This window comes from Myripristis murdjan, chromosome 13 (assembly GCF_902150065.1).
Source record: "Myripristis murdjan chromosome 13, fMyrMur1.1, whole genome shotgun sequence".
Taxonomy (NCBI): Eukaryota; Metazoa; Chordata; class Actinopteri; order Holocentriformes; family Holocentridae; genus Myripristis; species Myripristis murdjan.
Genome location: NC_043992.1, coordinates 27703263 through 27727994, shown reverse-complemented (window position 1 = coordinate 27727994; position 24732 = coordinate 27703263). Strand labels below are relative to the sequence as shown.

At 40.5% G+C, this 24732-nt stretch overlaps 1 protein-coding gene across 5 annotated transcripts in view; it reads left to right on the top strand.

Moving 5' to 3' along the window:
- arhgef12a (Rho guanine nucleotide exchange factor (GEF) 12a) overlaps positions 1-24732 on the top strand; it is a 47606-nt gene that overhangs the window by 3770 nt on the left and 19104 nt on the right. For 2 of the 5 annotated variants that reach the window (XM_030066989.1, XM_030066988.1), the window contains exons 2-4: positions 18508-18528; positions 19749-19840; positions 22263-22328. In XM_030066989.1, the coding sequence (XP_029922849.1) occupies positions 18508-18528; positions 19749-19840; positions 22263-22328 (179 nt within the window). The remainder of the gene's footprint in view (positions 1-18507; positions 18529-19748; positions 19841-22262; positions 22329-24732) is intronic. The other 3 variants (XM_030066991.1, XM_030066990.1, XM_030066992.1) reach the window with 3 other exon arrangements.

Genomic DNA, 24732 nt, shown 5'->3' with positions numbered 1-24732 from the left:
CAGTGACGGTAATCTTAACTTGCACATTTAACATAAATTCATATAATGGCGAGTTAGGATTAAGGCTAGCGGAGAGTGGAACATTGATTAACCTCCAACAAGAAGGTAATGTCGTTGCTCTGTCTGTCTTTCTGTGGGCAGGATATCTCAAAAAGTTCTGAATGGATTTGCATGAAACTTTGTGGAAAGGTTGGTCCTGAGCCAGGGAAGAGTTGATTAAATTTTCTTGTAATATAATATGGCACTTCATGCTTTAAAGGGGTTTTGTTTGGAAAGATAATGTTTTTGTATAGTTAAAATATGCAATAAAAATGTTGATTTTTCTTAAAGGAAACAAAGTGCTTAGTCATTTGGAGGGACCTTATGTATTTTTTTTTTTTATATTGATTAGTTGATGGGATCATCGGTAGAATACTCAAAAATAATTGATAGCTCCAGCCCTAATTATAGCAATTCAAAACACAACATGCAAAGCAAAAAAATGGAAAAGTGTGACAACAGTCTATAGGCCCTGCAAGCAATTAGCACTGAAACTGAACTGTCACTGTAAGGGTAAGCCTGTGATCTGGATGGTGTTTAGGTGACATCAGATTCTGATGTTATGTTCCAACTTTGTTGATGTTGATGACCTGTTGCTGACCTCATTAATGGTGGTGTCTGTCATCTATTGCTGTATGAGTCTGCCTCTCTTCCCCTCCTCTGTGTCCCCTTCTGTGGTGTGTTGTGTATTTTGTTTTTGCTCAGGCTTGGCTATGGTTGTGCTATGTGCCTAACATCTATGGGGCTGGGCCGCCAGCCGGTGGGTCAGTTTAGTGTGCTGCTAGCTCTTTGTCATAGAGTTCTGCTGATCTCCACGTTTTTCCCACCCCCCTGAGGCCCTCCCTGGAAGTGGTGCTGGTGACATCACTAATGGTAAACAATAGCTCTCAGTGGGAGAAAACTTGCTGTCCACTGTATGTTCCCCTCAGGTCCACCAGTGCAGGTCAGGTGTTTTCAGGCAGACTGATTGGAGGATGCCACCATGAGCTTATGAGGGAAGAAATACTGTTTGTGGCTAATTGTTGCGCTAGTGTAATCCTAAAAAAACATGCTATTGAAGTTGGTATGTTTTTTACTGCAGTGGAGTTAATATTCTAAATAGAGGTGCATTTTCAGGAATAGGTCTGATAGCTATGCTTGTGCTTGTGTGCCTTTCCCATATTTGGCATCCCTTTATCATCCTGTGATAATGCAGTACGCTTCTGTTCCACCAAGTCAGTGCTGATACAGAAGAAGCTGTGTCAGCTACTCTGAGCTGTGGTTTGAAATGGATATCCACAAGTCATATACATCTCTCATCTTAAGAGCACGGACTCAAGTTTGATGTAGCTGGAAAGTGACAGCATTAATTTGATACGCTCATACATTTCCCATAAGTTACAGGATATATACTGAGACTGTTTGCTGAATGAACAAAAAAATTAAGCCAGTTAGATCAAAGGCTGTATCTGTCATGACTAAGTAGGGTAATAAATAGTTGTACTCTGTATGTAGCTTATTGGTAGGCAGTGTTAGATGCTGAGTGGGATTGGACTCCAGGGCAGTGTCAATTTGATTATCATATATTTCTTTGCCTAGAGATTTTTACTAGGTTTTTATAACCCACTCCATGCCTCTTTTTAAAGGGCTGTGACTCTGCCCAAAGGCAGTGATGCTTCATTTTTGCCCTGTGACGTTAAAATTAAGACGAGAGACACAGTCCTTGGAGTAATGTGTAATACCATAATCATAATTATAGTATCTCATAGGCCTAACTTTTCCATGAAAATCTTCCTTAGAGCATTTTAGGTCATGACAAGAATGTCTTGTTACCCAATTTCCCCTCGGGGATCAATAGAGTATTTCTGATTCTGATTGTCAGCCTAGATATCACCCAGTGTTAGTCTGCAGATACATGATCTGCAGAGCGGCAGATGATTATTGATGGATAGGTTATTTTGGCTGGGAATCTCTGTCTCTGGTTTTCTGATCTTACTTGCAGAGTGTATTTTTTTAATCTTTCATTTTTCCGTCTGCTCATCTTTCCTGCTTCCCGTCTTCCCCCCCACCCCCCACCTTTGATTCCTCCCCCCTTTCCACGATGCCTTTCTCCATCGTCAGTCTGATTCCTCCATACTTTAATTGACTTTGAGGCTTACAGAGCTGAATAGAACTCATCAGTCTGTCACTGGAGTGTAAATGAGGAGCTTAGGAAGACTGTGCTCACACCTGGATGTCACTTTGGCAGGCACACAACAACTCTTACCATGCTCAGTGTTCAATCTTGCTAGGTCTCGTTTCATTTCTCTGCCTCTCTCTGTCATTCTCCTTCACACATTCTCTCTATTTCAGTCATCACCAGTTGTTAGTGATGATTCCCTCTCTGCATTAATCATTGTCCCATCTTCCTACCATAACCGGGGACCGCCAAGGTTTCATTTTGTCTCAGGGAAGGGGATATTGACTTTTTTGCCTCCAATGTTTCGTGCAAATGGAAAATGGATCGGTGAAAAAGTTTAGCTGAGGTCTTGTGTCTTACCCTTTTCTGTAGTGTTTTAGTGTATTTATAATTCTGCAGTTAGCTTAGTCAAGTCAAGCCTAACTATAGGGAGAGAAATAGACAATGACATGGATAAAGGAGGATGGGAGAGATGTAAGGGAGATTCATAAACAGGCAACACTCCAGGGTTAGTGATGTTGGGGAGTAGGTGGAGTTTGGGCATTGGCTGGGGCGCTGACATGCTTAGGGAGTTAGGGTTTGTCACCCAGCCTTATGATGCTGATGCTTGTGGACACCCTCTACAATCCTCCCCTACTTGCCAAGAGAGCTTCGGGGCTGAAACATTACTTTCACTTCACAAAAGGCACCATCACTACAATAGAGAGAAAGAGGACAAAGCAAGAGAGCTGTCTTGCCCAAGTGTCATGTCCTCACATGTCCATGTTAGGGTGTTTAGCCATGAACTAGGCTAGTGCCTTCGAGCTAGCTGTTGTGGTTTGTCAAGTCATGATAGTGTGCCAACTGCGTGGAGGCCTAAGAGATGTGACGGTGGCCGTTTATCTTAGCTTTCTTTATTTTTGCAGGAAGTGTTTAGGAGGAGGCTGGAAGGGTTGATAAGTTCGTTTTATTTCATGCTACATATATGTGTTAGCGTGTTTAGGTGCACAAGTATGTTTGTTGCTGCTGTGACTGACAATGTGGGACCAAGATGTAGGGAGACTGAAAAGCAACATTTCTGCAATAACCCATTGCATATGATTTATGTGGTCTGCTTAGGCTGTTTTTCCCCTGTGTCTCAGAATAGAGATGCGGTAATTGAGTGTGGCCTCTCTGTCAGAGCAGCAACTTGCTGCTGCACTGTGATTAATCTTACACTGCCTGTCTCTGCTGATTTAGGGGTTAGTAGACAAGCTAGCACACCAGTACTCTTTCTGGACAAGAATCAGTGTGAGAACATAGATTCAGTCACCAACCTGCTTTCAAGTTGAGAGGGAGGGGCTGGCTTCTGTACAAGTTGGAATGGCTTTAACCAACAACAATCAATGCAATATTTTCAAATGTGACTGGGAAATTCAACAGTAACATCATTAGATGCTCCATAGCAAGAAGCCTAGAGAGAAAAGAGGAAGAGAAAATGCGTTATGAATTCACTTGTAAATTTAGTACAGTGTCTTGCATTCACCAAGCCCTTTTTCTCATAAAGTGCAGACTAGTAGATAGAGTTGGGGTTTGATCAAATCTGAACCTGGTACTGTGCGCATTGAATCGAAATCCTGTCATGTCTCTTATTCAGCCTGCATTGATGAGTGCTTATTCACCACACTGCTGAATCCCCTTATGTTTAAAGGATCATGCCACAAATATTTTTTTGTATCCTGAGAAGCCTTGTCCATGTCCTTGAACATCTGTGCCCATCTGCCATGTTCACTAACACATTGGGAACTGGGCACTGGGGATGCAGGCATCATCAGTGGGGAGGACTAGGGACTTGAAGTGGATTTCTTTCACTTGGACTTTAATATAATTTTTTTTTCTTTTGCAAATTTAAAAGTAGTTGAAGTAACTCTGTGCATCTTTGTTCTAATAATTTCAGTGCCTGGTCTGACCTGAAGTCCGTCTGTGTAAATGACAAATAAAACCTTTGAACCAAAACAGAAGCAGGAAACACAACCACAACCCTACTAGCAGAACATCCTAATGCTTTGGAGAGAAGTGTGAGGAACGTGCCTTTATGACAACAAAGTATCGTACATAGTTGCATTCACATTGAAGTCATGTTATGTATGCATCTGACCCCAACTAATGGATGATTGAGAGAATTGATTGAGATAGTTGAGGGATACCAAATCATACACCCAGATCAGGCAGGGTTTTGGGGCACAGTACTCCTGGGCTTAATGGTCGACATTGACAGTTCTTTAGTTTGAACTGGCTGAATACAGCCGGCTTGACTTGAGTTTTTTTTGTTTGTTTGTTTGTTTTGGTTTGGTTTGGGTTTTTTCCCCCAAAAATGTTGGATTTTTTTGGCAGCATCTCGTCCGGCCACTGTAGTGTGAAGTGATATCAGGCTGACCAAAACTGAAATCTTGGAGTGACACTAGCAGCAGCCACGGGGGGTTTCGACTCGGGGGGGCAAAAAAAAAACCTCCGTTAACTGGCCGCAGCCTGGCTAACAGACTGTTGTGGAGTTAATAGTGGTTAGGGTCTGTGGATGTCTTTTGCATATCAGTAATATCTGTCTGATATAACAATCTGTAAATTGTGTCTGGATTGTTACATGACCCCTAGTTGATGTCAGCCATCGGTAATGGAAGATGACAAGAGAATAGGGAAGATGATTGTCCATTGGCCCAACCCTAATAGTGTGATTTGGAAGATTAAATCTCGTGTAATTGTATAAAATGGTTATATGTTTTGATCAGCTCATGTAAGTATGAATTTACAAGATCTTGTTATGTCTCTTCAAAGTCCAGTTGTACTGTACATGTCAATTGCGGCTTCTTTACCATGGAGCAAGAAACACTTTGACAGGTTGGTGTATTATCCAGGATAGAATCATCAATCATGAGGAAATAAGTCATACTTAAGGTGCATTTTCTTGTGTTAAATTACATTTTAAATTAATGTTAATTCAGATCATGACAGAACCTTTTCGGCTGTAGAACATTCTATAAAGATGTATTTTAATAGACTTTGCAAACAAAATTCATCTTGAGTGCATCCCATTCCTTTATGAAACATGAGTAACATGATTGGGTATTGTGTAATCTCCTGTTGGCGTGCATGGGGCCCATCTTTGATCCATCATCTACTGTGAACAGTATTGCAAATGTACTGTAAATGTTTAGTCTGAAGGTCCCAAGTCAAAACTAGGGATGTTGACATCTTTCTTAAGAGATTTACCTGACAAAAAAACATTTCAATCCAGATACTCTTATGTGATTAGTTCTATATCATTAGTATGTGATGTTACTTGCATTCCAAAGATTATTTTGTGTTGCACACATGGGACAGTATGAATTTCATTTGATTTTTCATGGCCAAAAATTACCCCCACAAATGATGTTATCATGGTATCTGCCAAACTTTGCTGAAATATTCATCTTACTGCGACAAGAGTCAAAACACAACACTACATGTTTTTTTACAGCATTTTATTAAGAAAATATGTTCATTTTTCTCAATAAGTGTAGACAGACTGAATATATCAGTTTTGTTTTATTCTTCATAATGAGTGGGAATCACTGGGTAACTTGCGATATGATACTATTATGATATTTTACCCACAGTAGTGATGGTACAGCAATTCAGCATGAACATGACAGGGCAGTTCAATTTAAAGTAACTTAAAAGAGGGAACAAATATGCCTCATAATGACTCAAATGTGCTATCTATGCAAGTTAAGATGAAAACTCTGAATACTTAGCACAAGTGTATCGATAACATCTCACAAGGATAAGTATTGCAGTATATTGAATTATTGATTTACTGTCCACCCTAGTCTTCACATATGGACTTTTTACATTGACCCATGTACTGAACTTTTTGTGGTTTTAAATATTAATATTTTTTAAATATTGAATGTAAATATTTGACTAAACAGTAGTCCTCAGAAAAATGTCTTGATGGAGGTACTGTCTAAATTATTACGTACAGAACACAGGGTTTCCCCCAGGATTCCCCCCCCCCCCCCCCCCCCCCCCCCCCCCCCCCCTTCATCTTTATTTTTTTCTTTTTTGGAAAAAGAGCTCTAAGGCTCTATTGTAGTTCAACTCAGCCAGAGGTGGCCCATTGATGCTGAGCAGCATGCATGCTGCCAGATGGTCCCCCTGCAGCCTGTTCCTCAGGTCTGTCTTCACCTACACATAAATACAATTTAAAGTGAGTGGAACTTGGTAAATTGAGAAAAACCAAACCATCTCTGACTTACAGTTTACTATTAACCAAATGGCTTAAAAACGGCCCTGCCTCGAGGTAGGGACTCAGAGCGGCCCAGAGAACTCCTGGGTGGGGCTTGGGGTTTACTTGGTGCTGATTGGATTTACTCTCGGTGCGATGTGGTGTCAACAGAAAGCAAACAGTCGGGCGCTAGGCGTCCCTGGCAACACGGCCAACACTACCAAGCTAACGCTAACGTGCTAGCTAACGTTAGCTAACGCTAACAACACACTTTTTAGCCGGCATTTTTAGGGGCGCTAACGTTAGCTTTAGGGAATGTTAGCTAACGCTAACAACAGGCTTTTTTAACAACAGGCATTTTGATGCCCCGGTCATGGTCGCTCAGCCGCCCGGTAACTTTACAGGAACCTTCCTCCTCAGCCCTCTCAGTGGAGACACGGCAGGTGAGAGGGCCGAGCCAGAGGACGCTCCTGTAGCAGCTCCTGCCCCCCAGATACTACCAGGAACACTGCAGAAGCCCCAGCCACAAGCCATCCACAACCCGAAAAAGCTCCAGCCCCGTCATGTCATATTTGGCTTTGACTATGACTGAACATTTGAACTTTTGGTCCATATCGCCCAGCCCTACTGTCGGTCGCAATGCAATGTTAACATTAATAACATTAGGGTCGTTTCCACAGGCTTGAACAAAAAATGGATTAAACTTAATCTTGCTTAGGTACCTTGCTCTCGCCCTTTTCTCTCCCTCTGCTTCTTACCGCCTCCACTCTTGAGCGCGCAGCAGTAGCACAAAGCAGGCGGGTGATAACTCCGGTGTGTTTTCAAAATAAAATTAATTGCGGCGTAGTGTAACATGTCGTGATATTTAATTTATCATTTAAAACTCTGATCATAGTAAGTATATGTGCGCAAATATATGCTATGTGTGTATGTAGGGTCGTTTTCACAGGTCATTCATACAATATACTTTAAATTGTTAACACCCGAAAAAAAAAAAAAAATCATTCCCAAGCCGTGGCGGCTTTTATTTAGCCGTGGCGGTGCGCCACGATTAATTACATGTAGCGGAAACCCTGGAACAATGGGCAAGACTTAATTCATCGGTCTCTGGTCACCTTGCCTTTTACCAGTTACCTTTTACCTGATACCAGTTGATTAAATGATGCCAATCTAAATCTCATTATGTAATGTAGCAATGTCTATTATATATATTATATTATATAATCATTTTTTTTTTAACATTTATTTTATTTTTAATTTTTTTGTATGGACCTTGAGTCTATCTATCTATTGGCATCACATATGTATGCATTAGACTAAGTTATCTAAGAATAGCAAGCATTGAAATACTGCCAGTTCTCTTTGTGCTATACAGTCACATTCTCAGCTGTCATCATGGTAGGGTTTTGAATTTGTTGATTTCGTCAGGTGTTTGTCATGGAGATAGCGCATTGTTGTTGTTTTTTTAGTGTTTTGTCATTAAGCTGCTTTTTCTCTGACATATTTTACAGATAAGGTCACTGCCCTCTTTCATTTTCTCCTCTGCATCCTTCTTGTACCTTAATTATTTGTACCATTTCAGGTTTCTAGGATATAGGTATATGGCCTGCATATGCTTCTGTACTTGTACTTCTGTTAGTGGTTTCCTACATTTCCCAGGAATGCCTTTCAGTGTCCCTCAGTGAACTGGCCTGGACTTGTTGCATCCAGCCGTTTGTTTTACATGTAGGTGGGGAGAGCAATAACAGTAGTGATAGCAATAGCAATGGCAAAAGACTAAGTCAAGAAAAAGCAAGAGTTGCATCCCTTACTCAAAACACAACAGGTCATGTGGCTGTGTTGCATATGGACTGTTGATGCTACTGTTGATGAAGAAATTGGCATCTCTTCCTCTTCTGCATTAGCCTAGATTCCTCACTGTAATTATTATTCAATGTTGGTGCAAAACACTGAGTCTTAGAAAGTCATCCTTTCTCTTCAATTCTGAGGGACTGACACCAACAAAAATCACTGATGTTTTAGATTAATGGAACACTTTTCTGCTGTCATACTGCATTTTAGTTGTGCTGGAAATACATCAGTGTGATGCTCAGCCGTTTATACTTGGACACTTATTCACAGAAATAATAGAACATACACAAAAATCGTAATTATCCTTTTGTCCCTGCTAGGTTGTACATTGAATTAACTTAATTCCATGATAATAACTATGCATACACTATAGCACACAATTAATGTGTGTGCTGCTCAGCATACCAGTCTTCCAAGAGACTCTGTTCCTATGATAAAGGCCTCTAGAAGTGACTATTGAATCAGAACCCCATTTTTGGTAGACAGAGGATAATGCAGTGGCAAGGATTTCAATAATTCACTCAGGTCAGATATCCTCATTGATCAGAGATGTTGTCATGTTTTGAGGCAGGACTTGTGGCCAACAGTATAGTGTTGCACCACCTCCTTTCCCTTTCCAGTGTTGGAGGACGGCAGACAGCATAGCGTGAAGAAATGTCTATCCCCCGGCCTTCATGTCAGGAATCCTGATGAGGTTTATTGGGGCAGAAAGGGCACCGTTTTCCCCCTGAGGCTGTTGCTAGAGCTAGGGAGCTATTGCTCTTGTCTCTCTAACACACCACACCTCTCCCATTTTCAGTCTCTCTCTCTCTCTCTCTCTCTCTCTCTCTCTCATTCTCTCTCTCCCTCTCTCTCTCTCTTTCAATTTCTTTTTTTTTTTTCAAATTCAGCGTACTTTATTGGCATAATAGTTCAGTGTTATCAGAACATCAAGATACATTTCTTGTAGCACTCTCCTTGTCTCTCTCTCTCTCTCTCATTCTATTTATTCCTGTCACATAAATACTCACCTATGCTCTCTTTAAATTTCTACCTCTGCCGTCCTCTAAACATGCACACACAGAGACACAATTCACCTAAGGTCACAAGTTGTGACACTAGTGGGCTTGAATACCAGTGAGTGAGAACGACTATTTTAGTAAACCAGACCAAAAACATAAAACTGTAACTCTACAGTTACTATGTGGGTGTAGCTTACTCCTTCCTCAGGGGCAGGGATTGGAAAGCAGTGATGTCATGGTGGCTGTGTGTGTGTGTGTATACGCGCAATGTGCAAGTGACTCAGGTGTATAGATTAGATAACAAGCTGTGTGTGTTCTCTCTCATTGGCAGGCTGCAGGAATGAGTCAGGCCATTCAAGAGCCTGTGTCATTACACCACTGAGATAGAATCACAAGCCTTTGTGGAAGAGGTGGTATGAATAGCTGGCTGAGGTGCTGAATAGGGAATATTGCCAGTCTATAGGCTACTTGGCAGGCCGCTGGCATGACTCAGCACTAAGCCCTGCTGGAGAGATTGTGCCATCGTCATAGATTTGCAGCAGAGTTGTACTAAAGTTTTTCAATGTATCCACTACTAGATGTGTGGTGGCCTCTGTGCTAGGTTATGTTGTGTTTCCCCTCATGGAATGAAGCACACCCCAGCCTGATTGCTTTAGCCTGAGGGCGACTCCCAAGACCATCCAGTCCTCTCCCACTTTCAGAAAGGCCCCTCCTCTCCCAGCCTCAACACCTGAGAGCTGTGCTGCTCTGCTGCTGCTGGGAGCCTGCATATTGCTGCAGCAAGCACAACTCTGTTTAGCAGAAGTTACAACAGCAAGACTGTCTGAAGGAAAAGAAGAGTGTGTTTTAAGGCTCCATTTATCTAGTTTAGTCCCCCTGCTTTGTTACATAACCAAGCTACACAGGCACTGGGTTTGAAGTCTGGTTACTGTTTTTCTTAGCCCGTTGCTGTGTTGTGTTATCTATTTTTAATTCTTGATTTAGTTGACTAAAACTCAGTGCTGAATGGCGAGCCTCAGTAATCTGTCTTTATGTGTTAGATAGAGAATCTCAGTGGAACTGAGAGTAATCTGAAGTGCTTCCTCTCTATCTTGCGTGAGTTGGTCTTGTTCCTCATTGTTCAGTGTTTTCCTTCCTCCCCTGTTTTGGAGACCCTTTCACAGAAATGGCTCTGTGTGTCAGAGGCCTGCTCTCTCAGGGCTGCTCGTCCCTCCCTCCTCTCTCTCCATGGTCTGGTCTGGTCCCAGCCTCTCATGCTACCACTGCTGCTGCAGTTGGCCCAACTCTGCCACAGTTTTCCATCAAAACACCAAACCTCAATGGAGCATTCAAGCCCAGGCCCGTTTCAGTGCTGCCCCTCCCTCCCATCCCACCCAGTTCCGACTCTGCCTTCTCTCTCCCTTTCTCTCCCTTCAAATTAAATGGCCCCATCCAGGAAGAAGTCCTTGCTCATACGTGAAGGCCTTTTTTTTTTTTACCTAGATCTGAAGAATTGAGTGAGCTGAGGAAAATTGATTATTAAAGGCAGTGTGTAGTCAGTGCTTTTTATAAAAGCACTGCCTTTTGTGCACTGTTCTTTTTGCATGTTGTTGCCAGCATTGCTTCTGGCTATCTACTGATCATTCTGTCTAAAAAACCTAACCGCTTATACATAGTGCAACTACAACTGACCATGTCCCTCCAGCAGGTAGATTTACAAGCTTCAGAGCTGCATTTTTTTAATGGCTGGTGTAGAAACGAGGTTTTGAAAGTGCTGCAGTACAGGACAGCAGTGGCCTGTGATAACAGACTTTTTCATAAAGGATCTTTTGTGTATTGATCCAACTTAATTCAAAGTATTATTATACAGAGATATCAATGATTAAATTTTGGAGCACACTCCCTATCACTCCAGTGTACACAGTGGTTGTATTTGAGTAAAAATGTGTTTTCATAACACTGCTGCTAGCTTGAACTATCTTATATTTCTCTATTATTATATGAAAGTCAAATGGCACTGAATTAATTTATTTATCTACAGTTTGCAACTTATACCTATTTGTTATTTCCGACTTCATGGGTTTACTAAAATTCACTAGACCTATATATTTCCTAATAGTTAGTAGATGCTAATAGTGATAATAAAGAAAGGAGCAATGAGGAAAGAGGAGAGACTTCACCACAGACTATGGTACTGACCTGATCAATACTGAGTGCAGAGTGGGAGAACGTGTAACGTTGCTACAATAATACAATATTACAAGGAAATAAAATCACCTTTAAACATGATCTAAATGCATCACTGTGCATGGCACAAACACACACACACACACATTGTACATGTATTACATATTGTAAAAGTCCCTTTAGAACTGAATGGCAGTGGTAACTTAAACAACATAAACCATAACCAACCTCTGGAGCGGAGTGTGGAGTATTTGTCCCACAATTACAGCTCCACTTAGAGAAGCTCTGTTGTCACACATGGAGATAGAGGCTCAAGGAACTTTAGGACTTTTTCTATTAACCTGTTGGGTTGTGACTAGTACTAACGGATCCAGAGCGACTATACATTGCATATGAAGACTGGCTGCTGCTTTTCAGCTCTGTTTATACTTGCATGCGACAAACCAACAGAATGTAGACAGTCGCTTCAGTCTTACGTGAATGATCTCGCAAGTACAACACTAGAATGATTCAGTATTTTATGGGACCGTTGGCGCCTCTAGATTTGCATGATATAAATTTTATGGCATTGACTACGTTTACATGCACACCATATTCCAATTCAGGTCAATATTCTGGTTAAGGCAATTTTCCAAATAAGGTGTTTATATGTGCTGCAGCAACTGGAATATTCTGTTTACATGTTACTTGGCATATTCCTGTATTCAACGCTCTTATGTAATGCAACACTCAACCTGCGGGGGCAGCAGTCTGCGTATAGGCGTCTGGTCTGCCGAATTACAGAAGAAGAAGAAGCTGTTGCTATTTCTGCGTTTTCTTCCATTGATGTACTCCATGATATTTAAGTCTTTCATTAGCTGAAGGCAGACTGCAGTCTCCTTCTCACTCCAAAAATGCTGGCTCTTGCTGCTTTTCGCCATGCCATTCTCCCTGCTTGCAGTAACCATAGAAACAAAGACGCCCCAGGATTCATTGTGAATCGAGTATGCTCAGACATAACTGAATATTCCAGTACGGGGCATTTTCTGATTAAGGTGTTTACATGGCACAATATTCTGGTTAGAACAGGCATATGCCAGGAGTCTAATTCGGAATTTTCTCCAACTGGAATATGACCTTAATCGGGTTCGGTACGTGTTTACATGACACGTGCGCAACCGGAATATTGCGGATATTCCAAATAATACAGGAATATGGTGTGCATGTAAACATGCTCAATAATTTAAATTTATTATTTGACACTGTACACAAAGCTGTCACACTGATAGAGCCGTTCTAATAGCAACAAGATAAATTCACACCCAAGGATTTGCTAGTTTAGAGAATTTACAATGACAGACCTCCACTTATTTGAGCTGTGATTGTGTTTCAGTGGCATTTTTTCAGTGCACTTTGCCCTGGTAGTGCAGCCCTGTAATGGAACCAGCCAGCCTTTTCATGCCTGGAGTCAGTGTTCATCATCAGCATGCAGCAGCACTGTAGAAAACATATCAAATGGCTTGCGACCTCTTTCGTTTTTTCCTTTTCTTGCCATTCCAGAATGCTGAATATCACATCTGCTGTTAGATTTAATCTAATTTCAATTATGTGTTCTAGCCTACCATGGCAAATAGTTTGTTTGTTTTTTTCTGAGATGTTACTGTGTAATACTGTTCAGTTCGTCAATTCACAACATAACTATAAACCAGCCTTTTAAGCAGACACTTTATTTATGAATGAGCTGTCTAAAGTGATTGAAGCCCACTCACAAAACTGCACTTGCTGCACTGGCTGTTCATTGACCCTGTTTCCACCTGGTATTACCATCCGTCCCAAGAAATCCAGTCACAAGCTGACACCTCGAAGTACAGGTGTAAACAGCAGCGATGTGTCCTCAATGCGTCTTGAGATCCAATCACTCAGGACACATTCAGAAGTGGCCTGGGACACTATTGTCTGCATCACATTTGAGGTGTAAACAGACATATGTCCCAGGGCGTATTGAAGGACTGCCTAATAACCTGACGCCCCCTGTTTTAAGCTGTGGTCCAGCTCAACACCTCGACACGGGCCAGACATTCACCTTTCTAATAGAAAAAAATTTCTTGCCTGACTCTGCCCAGCGCAGCTGAACTGTCAGCTGATGGATCCAGTGCAAATTAAAGTGCAGATCAGCTTTAAAGCAAGTATGTAATGAATTAAAAACACAAACTGTCTGCTTGCAGGATGGGAACTCTAAAAACATGATGATGATGATGTTTTTTTTCCCATATAAAATTCGGAGGCCGCAGCCTTTCTTAAATTTTGTGCCTCGGTGCAATTAAACACATTCTTTCTAACCCTAGACGCGATAGAGTTGCTATAGGAATACTACAGAAATATCACAGGAGACTCTGTGAATGAGCGTGTCGCAGTTACTACAGGAATACCACAGTAATATTACGGGTTGTTTTATCCACCGAAGCGGACAACCTGACCCTCTCAGACCTGCTGGAATAATTAAATAATCTGAGCCTGAACGTCATCGGGTTGAGCCTGTAACAGATGTGAAATGTGTCTTCAGTGATTGAGAGCGCATTAAAATGAGGCTGGAGTGAGCAAGGGTCCTCCTTTTGTTAAATCCCTGCATCCTGTTAAATGCCATTTTTATTTTTTGCACGGAAGGAGGACTAAAGGTGTGTTCAGACTACACTTAAAGCATTGTGGATTCACATGAATACAGCTGCAAATTTTTTGCTCAAGTTGAAAAATTTCAGCTGAAGCAAATTCACGAGTGATGCGAATTTCGCATGTTCGCATAATTTTAATGCTAGGTCTGAACGGATGGACTGAGACACATTTTAATACCTGGTGGGAACAGAGCCAGCTTACGCTCTATTTACATGGGTACGTTTTCCACCAATCAGGACACTGCATAATAGTGTCAAAACCAGTTAAACTTGATTAATATTTCCTGCCATTTACAGAATTACAGATAGTCACCATCATTTCTCAGTTAACTGATTCATTGGCAGAGTTGTGCGCTCTACTGAGAACATTTTCTAGTTAAGTATCTAGTCTGTTCACACATTAATTTTGAAAGAGTGAAAATATAAACCAATAATAGGTTAATAGACCTAAATAACTTATTTTGTCACAGCATTATTTTGTCACGGTGTCTGCTTTGAAAAATCCTGGCCCTAGACAAATGGACTGTGGATAAATGCCCCTTGCTGTACAGGATCGATTCCTCATTTTCAGCACATGGAAACTGTTGGTTCCACAATGAAACAAACAGTTTTTTTTCTTCTCATTTTGTAATTCAAAATAGCTGCTGCCATGTCTGCACCACACACTTTTCTGACTAATGTTGAGGTGGCATCCAATCTGATTGGTCAGGGAAAGTACAATAGAGAGGAGAGTGGACCAGTGACACAGCAAAGCTGCAAACATAATAGGCGTATGACTTGTAAGAAAAAAAATTATACCAGAAACTCTTCGTCACTGGCCCGGTGTGGACATTGTCAAACCAGTGTATTGGTCTTAAAGTTTTTTGCCATTTGGCAGTGCCTCTTTGGTAAACCTTGAAACTGTAGTGGGAAAGCATAATGACCAGATATTAAATAATATGCTAAAAGAGGCCTTTTTACAGGCATATTTGTGCTCTGCCACATGGAAATGCAAAGGTCAATTGAAATGAGGATCCTTTAGACTCAGTTGACATCAGTCGCATTTACACATGAGGCAAAGTGGTATAATCATTGATTATTTAAATCTCCGGACATGCCGACAGAATCGGTCAGAATCTAATGTTAATTAACATTCTCTGTTCTTCTATACAGCCAAAAGGTCACACAGGTTTGTGCAGTGAAATTGTATGGAGTAAAGCAGCCGTCCTCCTGATAAACCCTGAGCTCCATTTAAAAAAAAAAGAAAGAAAGAAAGTTGTTTCAAAACATTGCTACTAAAAACTGCAGTTTTTATGTTTGCTGCTTTATGCCCCCCAGTATTTTTCTGCAGAGACATTATGGCATGCATGGAAACATTTTCAATTACTGACAGCAGGCTCTATAATCTTTAAAGTAAATGCAACACACAGTAAAGACATCACCTGGAAGGCCTGCACTGCTTGACATGATTTAAAAACGAATATATCCCATAGGGACAGGTAGAGGTGAAGTGAAACGATTAAATCGGCAATTGATGATGGATGTAATCTGTCGCGATCGCCAGTTTAGCTGGCAATGCTGAACGAGCCAGAACAGAGTTCTTCACGCCCTGCTCCCAGATGCGCTTTGCCACTCCGCCGTCCCCGTGGTGTTGGGCCCGGCATATGCACACGCACACAGACACATATACACACATATCACCCAGCGCTCTTTCTGCATTCCTGATTCTGTCAGGAGAGCATGCACTTGGCGGAGCCAACCTGCATTCGTAGTGTGATGTAATACAGTATCCACTTTGAGACCAAGGCAACCCTCCGTGAAACCAGCCGTCCCTCAGTACTTAAACCTAGAGGTCTGTTAAGTAGTTTTGTCATCCTTTTCTGCAGCCGTTAGTGGCATGGTTACCTCTTTGTGTTGGCTAAATTGGCATCAATAATTGGACTTGTTGCCTTTTTGCAAGTCGTTTAATATAGTGTCAACCTGAGAGTATTGCTGTTTCTACACGGACTTTCACTGTCTTGTACTTATTTGTTTTTGTTGTCTTTATTTCAGATTTTTCTCTAACATGTCTCTAACTGTCCTCACACCTCTTCTCCATGACATTACTCTGCTCCTCAGCTGTTGTTTAACTACATCTCTCTCAGTTCTTTTCCTGACCACAGTCCTCTCCATAACCTCCCCCTCCTTCTCCTCAGCACTCAAACGTCTCTGTCAGGCCATTTCTGACTTGGAGTTTTTTTTCTTCATCATCTTTTTTTTCTTCTCAATACTTCACTCTGTGTATATTCAGGCTATAGTGTCTGCAAGATACAAAATATAAGCAGTAATTCACCTTTAAATGACTCTGTGTGAAAGTCTGTTCAAACATTAATGCTATCACTTATTCAGACAGACCTAATTATTGAAATCCTGATCAAGTGTATTAGACCTGCAATTTAATTTCTCCAAACATGATTCATAAGTCTAGTTTGGCTTGGACAGCTAGTGAACGATCATGCAGGCTCTCAGAACTTCTTGGTTTGGTTTTCATTTGTTCCTGTATGATTAACCAAGAACAACATCTGCCTACTCAGTTTTACCACCCTTAGGCATGTGCGTATACATGTGCCTATCCAGTGTGTGTGTGTGTGTGTTTATGTGCTGACTTTTCCATCTATCCAATTCAGAGGTTTCGAGGGAGTGGGCTAGTTAAAGCTAGTTTTTTTTTCTGCTGGAGGCTCTGGAACTTATTACACATGGAGGGCATTTTCATAAACGGGCCATTCAGCTGCCCCAGCATGGCTCTGAATGGGACGCACTGTCGCCAGGAGAAAGAGAGTTAATGTGGGCTAGTTAGTCGTGAGACCTCCCCATTACAGAAGACTGGTCTGCTGCAAACTGTACTCATTCTTACCACTGTTGTGCAGTAATGTGGTGTGTGTGTGTTTAATTTAAAGGAGAATACTGGTGTCATTTAAAGTTATATCCCATTTACTACTGTCTGTGTCTAGTTTATGTTCTCCTAATCATTTTGCAGTGCTTGCAGTATATAATTACATGTTTTTTAACGCTGTTCCTTAGTTTTTTAAAACAAACTTTATGGTCTCAAATCTAGCTTGAAATTTACTGCCCTCCCCCTCTAAATAAAAAGATATGGATGCGACAGTAAAGTCTGTATTGCTGCATGTTTGGAGGGAGACATCATTTCTCCCCGGTGCACTTCAGGTGATTGACAGTAGGCAGAGAGTAACAATATGTGTTCACTGATATGAAAATGCTCAACTTGGGCACAGTGAAAAAATGAATTTCTTAATGCCTCTTCACTGCCGTTGATTATCTAGTACGAGCAATTTTCAAGTCTGTGAAAGTAGTTTTATATACTGTACAAATGTGAATTGGAGCAAATGACTTCATTTGAAGGTAAGAAAATAAAGCCTGAATGTGCAACTACATTCACTGTTTACAGATACCACATACAGTACCAGTCATTCAGTGTTTTTTCTTTGTTTTTATTATCAAAACATATTCTGGTTTGTTAAATACATTTTTATTTACTGCATAATTCCATATGTGTTCTTTCATAGTTTTGATGTCTTCATTATTAATCTACAGTACAATGTAGAAAGTAATAAAAATAAAGAAAAAACACTAAATGAGAAGGTGTGTCCAAACTTTTAACTTGTATTGTATGTAGGGAAGAGAAGCAAAATAGACAATGGGCACAATCTTTAAAAAAAAAAAAAAAAAAAAAAAAAAAATATATATATATATATATATATATATATATATATATATTATAATGGCATAATTACTTTAATATCAATTTTAATTTGCTTTGGGATACATTCTCTCCTTAAAGCAAAAATGAACACATGGCTTAAGCTAACTGTTTACAGGCAGCACCTTATTTATGAGATAGAACACCCATTGCTTGAAACTTAACACTCAGGATGTTCTTAGATATACATTTTAATACCTTCTGATATGCCTACCATACATCTAGTTAGTATACTAATACATAGTAATAATAATCTGATATGGTGCTGGCAGATTCCCTAGATTATTTCATCTCTGCTTCACTCTGGGGCATTAATCAGTCTGAGACAAGTCCACCTCAAAGGAAACAGGCCATGGCCATGATTAGGATATAATTACGACAGTCAAGGCGTGATCTATATGAGTAACTAAAGGGAGCCATACACACATGCACAGAGCTTAGATCTAAGAGACAGCGGACATTTGACCTGGAAAAGCCTTTAATCTGCAGCTGAAGGAGGCTGATGTTTGATCAGGATTATCATGTTTACTGCTATATGGTCTCTGGAGAGGCTGTGGGCTAAGCATCTTGTTTTTCGTCCTCCATATAGAAATGGACAGCGTAGCTGTTTGACTGTTTTATTATTACAATGATCTGTGATGTCATTTCTATTGGATAATCATGGTCTCCCCTGTTTTACCTTGCAGGTTTCCCAAGAAAGTAAACAGGTAAGGATCTTTATTTTCCTGCTTTTTATTCCATAAACATAGCCACGCACATGTGTAGGTATACTTGTGGTCTCAAAGACAGACACACACACACACACACCAATAGGTTACATACACATAGCACCATATGAAGGAAATGAGGCAGTTTTTAGTAGGGCTGGTTTGCTGCAACACAGCAGTCTTCAGAGTTCTCTCTCTCTCTCTCTCTCTCTCTCTCTCTCTCTCTCTCTCTATCACTCACATACACACACACACACACACATAGTGAGGGACAAAGAGGTCCCTCTTCCAAAAGCGGCCCATCTCTGCCTTCCACTGTGAACAGAACAGTGGCCTTTCACAGACGGGGCCAGTATAGGCAGAGGCAGCCATACATAGCCCACCGAGGTTCAAGCCGGGGTCTGGCCTTGTGGCACCTCCTCTGAGGAGCGTCCTTTCTGTGTCTGTGCTCTCAGGGCACTCAACGGAGCAGCTCCACATCCTCTCTGGTTGTCACATTATACAGTAGACACGCTCATCAAGATTCATACACTAGGAAGTCTTCTCGCCTCATTATCCTTGATGCTGAAGTGAACAATTGAAGGGTCTGTGTGTTCGTTCAGTCCCTTCAGACCTTTCAGTGTCCTGCACCTTGTGTTGCACATGTAGGACAATAGTACAGAGAGATACTTGAATTATAATGTTGCCTGTTGAAAAAAACTACTTTCTAAACTGTAGACTGAAGTACTCCTGTGTGATTGGTAACAAAACACATTCTGATAAACTTTTGTACTGTTAAGCTAGGACTGGACAACATAGTGATGTTGTTCTTTAAGACTTGATATTGTCTGAGACATTTCATATTGTAATTTGATATCAAAAAAGGTTTTTCTTTTCCTTGTTTTAAAGTCTGCTTTACAGTAAAGGCATGCAATTTTCGGAATTCTAAATTATTAGACAGTTCTGGCTGTTCTATTATTTACATATACCTGCTTGGTCATCCTATCCACATTACTAATTGTTGTTTATTGAAAATCTTCTGTGTGTAAATCTTACAAAAGTACCATCAGTCATTCCTTCAGTATCATCACAAAATCAGCACTGAAGTCTTTGATCAAAGATAGCCTGATATTTGATATTGTACACATTGCCCAGCCCTGTCTTTAACAACTTGTTTGTTTCAGGATGATATTCTAGTGTAGGATTGCTTGTCCCTTACATTGATATTTCTCTTCCTCTAATACCAGCAGCATTCTAAGTAAAGACCATCCCCCGGACAAGAAACCCAAAAGTGATAAATCCCCACTTCCCACCAATGAGTTTGACCCTACAGGTAACTTCTCCCTTTCATTCTCTCTCTCTCTCTCTCTCTCTCTCTCTCTCTCTCTCTCTCTCTCTCTTCTATTATCTCCTTCAGTCTCTTTCTCATTTTTCTCTGCCAAACACTGTTTTTTTTTTATCACATCCCTCTGTTTCTGTCACTATGCATCAGATTTTCTTGTCTCATGCTTTTCTCTCAGTCTTCTATCTCCTCTCACACTGTCATATAACACACTCGTGCCAGTGATGGTTTACATAAAGCATGATGGGTTGGTGAAAGGTGTTGTGTGTATGCTCTACCTTTGGTGCTCTCTTTGAAAACTATGTACACACACACTTTTTGCCAGTGTGGTATGCATCTGGGACAGCAACTTTTGGTGGCTCATCACTGGAGAATGACATCTTTACAGGGAACAGGAGTTGCAGTCACATTACCATATCATTAATTCAACCATTAGAGAGAAGAAAGTCTTGCAAACAGCCATCTTGGCCACAACATGGCTGCAATGTGCCTTAGTCACTTAACATATCATTACTTGTGGGTTGACAGAAAAGGTGACCATTCCATTGGACCTTAAGATGTGCAGCTGCACATTTAATGTTTGCATGCTCCTTGCCATTTTACATAAATCAGTGCATTGTTGGTTTTTGATGCTCAAAGTGATTGAGTGGCCTTGGCGCAAAAACTTGAAGGGCACAAAAAGCCTCCAAGCCTTTAAGTTGCTGCAGTTCCAAGTTTATTGCAGGGCGAGATGGTTAGAGCCCAGGAACAGACTAGTTTGATATGGTGACACTCCTCGTGGTGGTATTTGTTAGCAATCAGGGCAGTATCATCTGAGATACGCCTAAAGCTTCTGTATTCAAAACAAAAACCGAGAAAATCCTTTGCGCTGCCTGTGGGCTTATCTCAGTATGATGCAACAAAACATGGACAAGATTTGTCCTCTTGAGTGGTTACACAAGACATGCTCTCAGTTGTCTGTTTTTCTGCAGTGCCACAGTACATCCTTTTTCCGTGCATTTCTGTGACAGTCAGGCCCACGTTCAGATGCAGTGATTCAGCAAAGTGCACAGCAGCCACAGAGTGAAAAGCACCGTCTGCTTTATTTTACTGAAACCTGCTTCTGTTGATCCTCAGGAGATTATTATTTCTAGAGTAGATTCATATTTAATATTCTGTCATCTCCTCACTACCTGCATGCCCAGATAGTAATAGCCCATATCTTTGTCTGTCCCCTGTTGGCTGTCTGCTAGTTGCATGACCTCGTTAACAAACCTTTGCACAGATTACCTCTTTTTAGCTCTTTTTCTTTCATAGTGTGGAAGATGAATTGGAGTTATGATTAGGGATGGGCACGAGTGGTCAAATACTTTGGACTCTGGAAATAGACATTGAGATTGTCTTTTCACATTCATATTTTTTTAAATTCAAAATATTGAATAATACATTATCATTACTAAAGCTATTTATTAACTGATGTCCTGCCTTAAAAATATGACTGGTTATCAGTGCCTTTGAAAAATAATTAAGCCTAATAATTTAGAGTGAATTTTTTTATGGTGTGGGTGGCAGAAACTGATTTGTGTGACAGGGTCATTGAACTGGTTTAGAAACCAATGAGACCTTTGAAGCTGTCAAGAATGATGGAGAGAAGTGAAAAGCATTTCCAGACTTTGTGCCCTTGCCAAACAGTGCTTTGCCATCCTCGCTACCTTCATGCCCTCTGAATGTTTTCCACTGTGGGAGGACAGGGCTGATTATTGTCAAGTACCACACAATACAATTCACATATATGATACAGTAATATATGATCAATATTCAATATCTCACACAATATTAAATGTTATATTCTGCACATATGGGAAATTGCAGTGAAAATATAAAAATTGTACTGTATGTCTGTTTAGTATTGCGATGCATGAGTATGTGCATTATTGGTATGGATTAGAGGACAAAGTTAAAGAATTCAATTTTTCTCTAGCTGGTAAATTAAATGTAAACATCACACTTTATGTATACTGTAGTGTGTGATAATTTATTTGAATGTCTAATTTGTTTTACACCCAACCTGAATCATGTGTTTTTCAAATCACCATTGGCCTATGGCTCCATCATAGCCTATTGTCAGCAACAGAGCCAAGCTAGTTCATTTTCAATGGCTCCACTCCTGCCTGTCCAGACCATTGCTTTTGCTTATGATTTATTCAGCTACCTATTTGTTAATTTAATTTTTCTTCTCCCATGATTGTTTTTCCCTCATGATTTTCTCTTTCCTGTTTTGTGTTTCCTTTCCTTGTGTTGGTTCTTGTCTGGTGCGTGTACGCGTGTGTGTGCTCATGTGTTCGTGTGTGTGTGTGTGTGTGTGTGTGTGTGTGTCCGTGCGCTGCTCTGCTGTCTGTGCTGCGCTGTGCGTGGTGGTTGGGGCTGTGAGCAGAAGCTCTGGTGGTGCAGAAGAGTGGCAGCAGCAGTGTGCTAGCGGAGGGGAGGCCTGAGTCCTGTGGTAAGATGCTCCTGCTGAGATGGGTGGTGTGACAGCTGCGTCTATACACACTACAGACTCTGGGATGAAATTGCCACTAGGTGTTTGTTCTAAATACTGAGAAAATACTCAAGTCAAATGCATCAAGAAGGCTTAGTTTTATTTTTCTAAAAGTATTATTGGTGTCAAGCAACAAGCTTTTGTTCTGTGGGCACCTTTTAGCCTGAGACGGTGAAATTCTTAAAGTAAGAGGGAAAATAAAGCATTACATCAAATTGCCATAAAATATATCTGTGGGTGTTCAGTAGTGTTGTTTATCAATACTAATGACTCACCAATTATGTTGCTAGTTATGTTGCTGAGATTTCTGGCCTTCAGAACAAAAACAAAAAAATGAATGACAGAACAGAATTACTGTTACATTGGTTTGCTTTGAGATTACCTCCTCACGAGACATTTCTGTTAGACCTGTGCTCTATTGGTTGTAATCTAGCTTACTCATTTCTTTTGTGAAAACGAGACTTTATTGTACATGTTTATTGCAGCCCAGTGGCCAGAGAAATGTGTCATTGGATTTCCTTTGTCAGATGGAGGTTGAATTTTTTTTTTTTTTTTTACTCTGGAGCGGATAAGGAGGAAGTCGGATTTGTAGTGAGATACACAGAAAATTGGGGTCCGGTCTTGGCTTTCACAGCATTCCTCCAATATACACATTTATATGAAATGGTAAATGGATCTTTTGGTGTTTGTGTTCAAATTCAGTATTTCCCATACATAAATAACTCTGGTGGCTGGCCACAAAATCAGCACTGACTGACAAATTGAACTTTGAAGAATGCAATTACTTTTATCGACTCACTCACAAGTTTCCTGGGGTTTTTTCTGTTATTTGAAACTCAATGGCAGTGAGTTTTGACAGAGGTATGGCAAAACTGACTTGAAAAAAATATCTTTAATCATCATGCATATAAAAAAAGCCCTAGATAACATTAAATGGGTTGAAATTAAAAAACAGCTAAGTAAAAACTAAAATCACATTGAAATTGTCCTTCAAGCCCCAAATATCTTAGTTAGTGCTAGATGTAGCCTGGGCTTTCTCTGTTGAAATATAAATTTGAGATGGACAAATAGTTGTATTTCATTTTACATGCATCCTATGTATAACAGATGGCACATTAAGATTAAATGGATACACTTGCATTGTGTTTTTTTTTTTTCCAGCCTAATCCTACACTTGTGCCAAGTCCCAGTACTATTGTGGAAATGGGCATTAAAGCTTTTTTGGCTAAACTCATATATATTTGACCACACATGGAACAGAAAACTTAACTATTTATTGTTATTGTTTAAATATCCGAATATGTTTACAGATTGATGTCACATTAAAATAATAATTACATGGTTATAAGGCCATGTCAGCTAGCACATCTACCTACATCTATTGCTTTAACAGTAACGTGCAGTGACTTGTCAAGCCGCCAAAACAGCCAATTTCTGCTAATCAAAATTTGTCAAGATTATCTTTCTGTATCAGTTTTTAGCAATCCCTGGTCCCCATTGTGTTTCATATCTTAGTATTTAAATTTTCAGATGTGAACAGTATGTGATGCTTTTTTGCTAGCATTCTAATTTATGGATGCAGGCCTGTGCTTGCTGTATTCTAATGACTGGCCTTATTCTTTCTTCATGGGATTGTGAGTGTAAGATTACACTGTAGGTCGATATAAAAGGTCAACTTATTCTCCAGGGTACATTTCCTTGGGTTCCAACACATGGGTGTTGATCACGGATCGCTTAAACTTCTGAAAAATGCATTAGCTTAGGTGAATTGGCCCAGTCAGTGATCCTGTCAGCACTCTGTCATGTCATGGTAGATAAATACCATCCCAGGTCTGTAATGTACTGTTCAGCATGAGATGCAGACAAAAGATCAACATCTAGAGGCAACTTCACACTAGCTTCTTTACCCCTGTTACTGCATCTGTTCCCTTGTCCCCTTGCTCTCTTCCACCATGCTCCTCTCCCCTCCCCCTGCTCCCAACAGCTTCACTGAACCCTGAATCCATTCCCCTCCCCCCAGCTTGGAGCCTTTTGCCTCTCCCAGCCTCTCGTTCTGTGTGTGCTCCTGCTCCTTCAACCCTCCACCCCCATCCCAACACTGACCTTATCGACTCACCTTTGCTTTATGTGACCAGCACAAGCTGGGAACAGTTCAGTTCAAGGGTCATCTCACTCTGTTTGGGTCACTGAATCAAAAATAAAACAACTCAGCATTATTTTATATATATATATTTTTTTTAAGATAAATTTGATTTATACAGGGAGCCTTAAATTTAATCGGGTTGTGAGGGAACATTTGGTCTGTTTTAGCATTTTACATTCTTTGTTACTTTTCTCTATTGTGCTGTGATGTACTGTCAGTCTA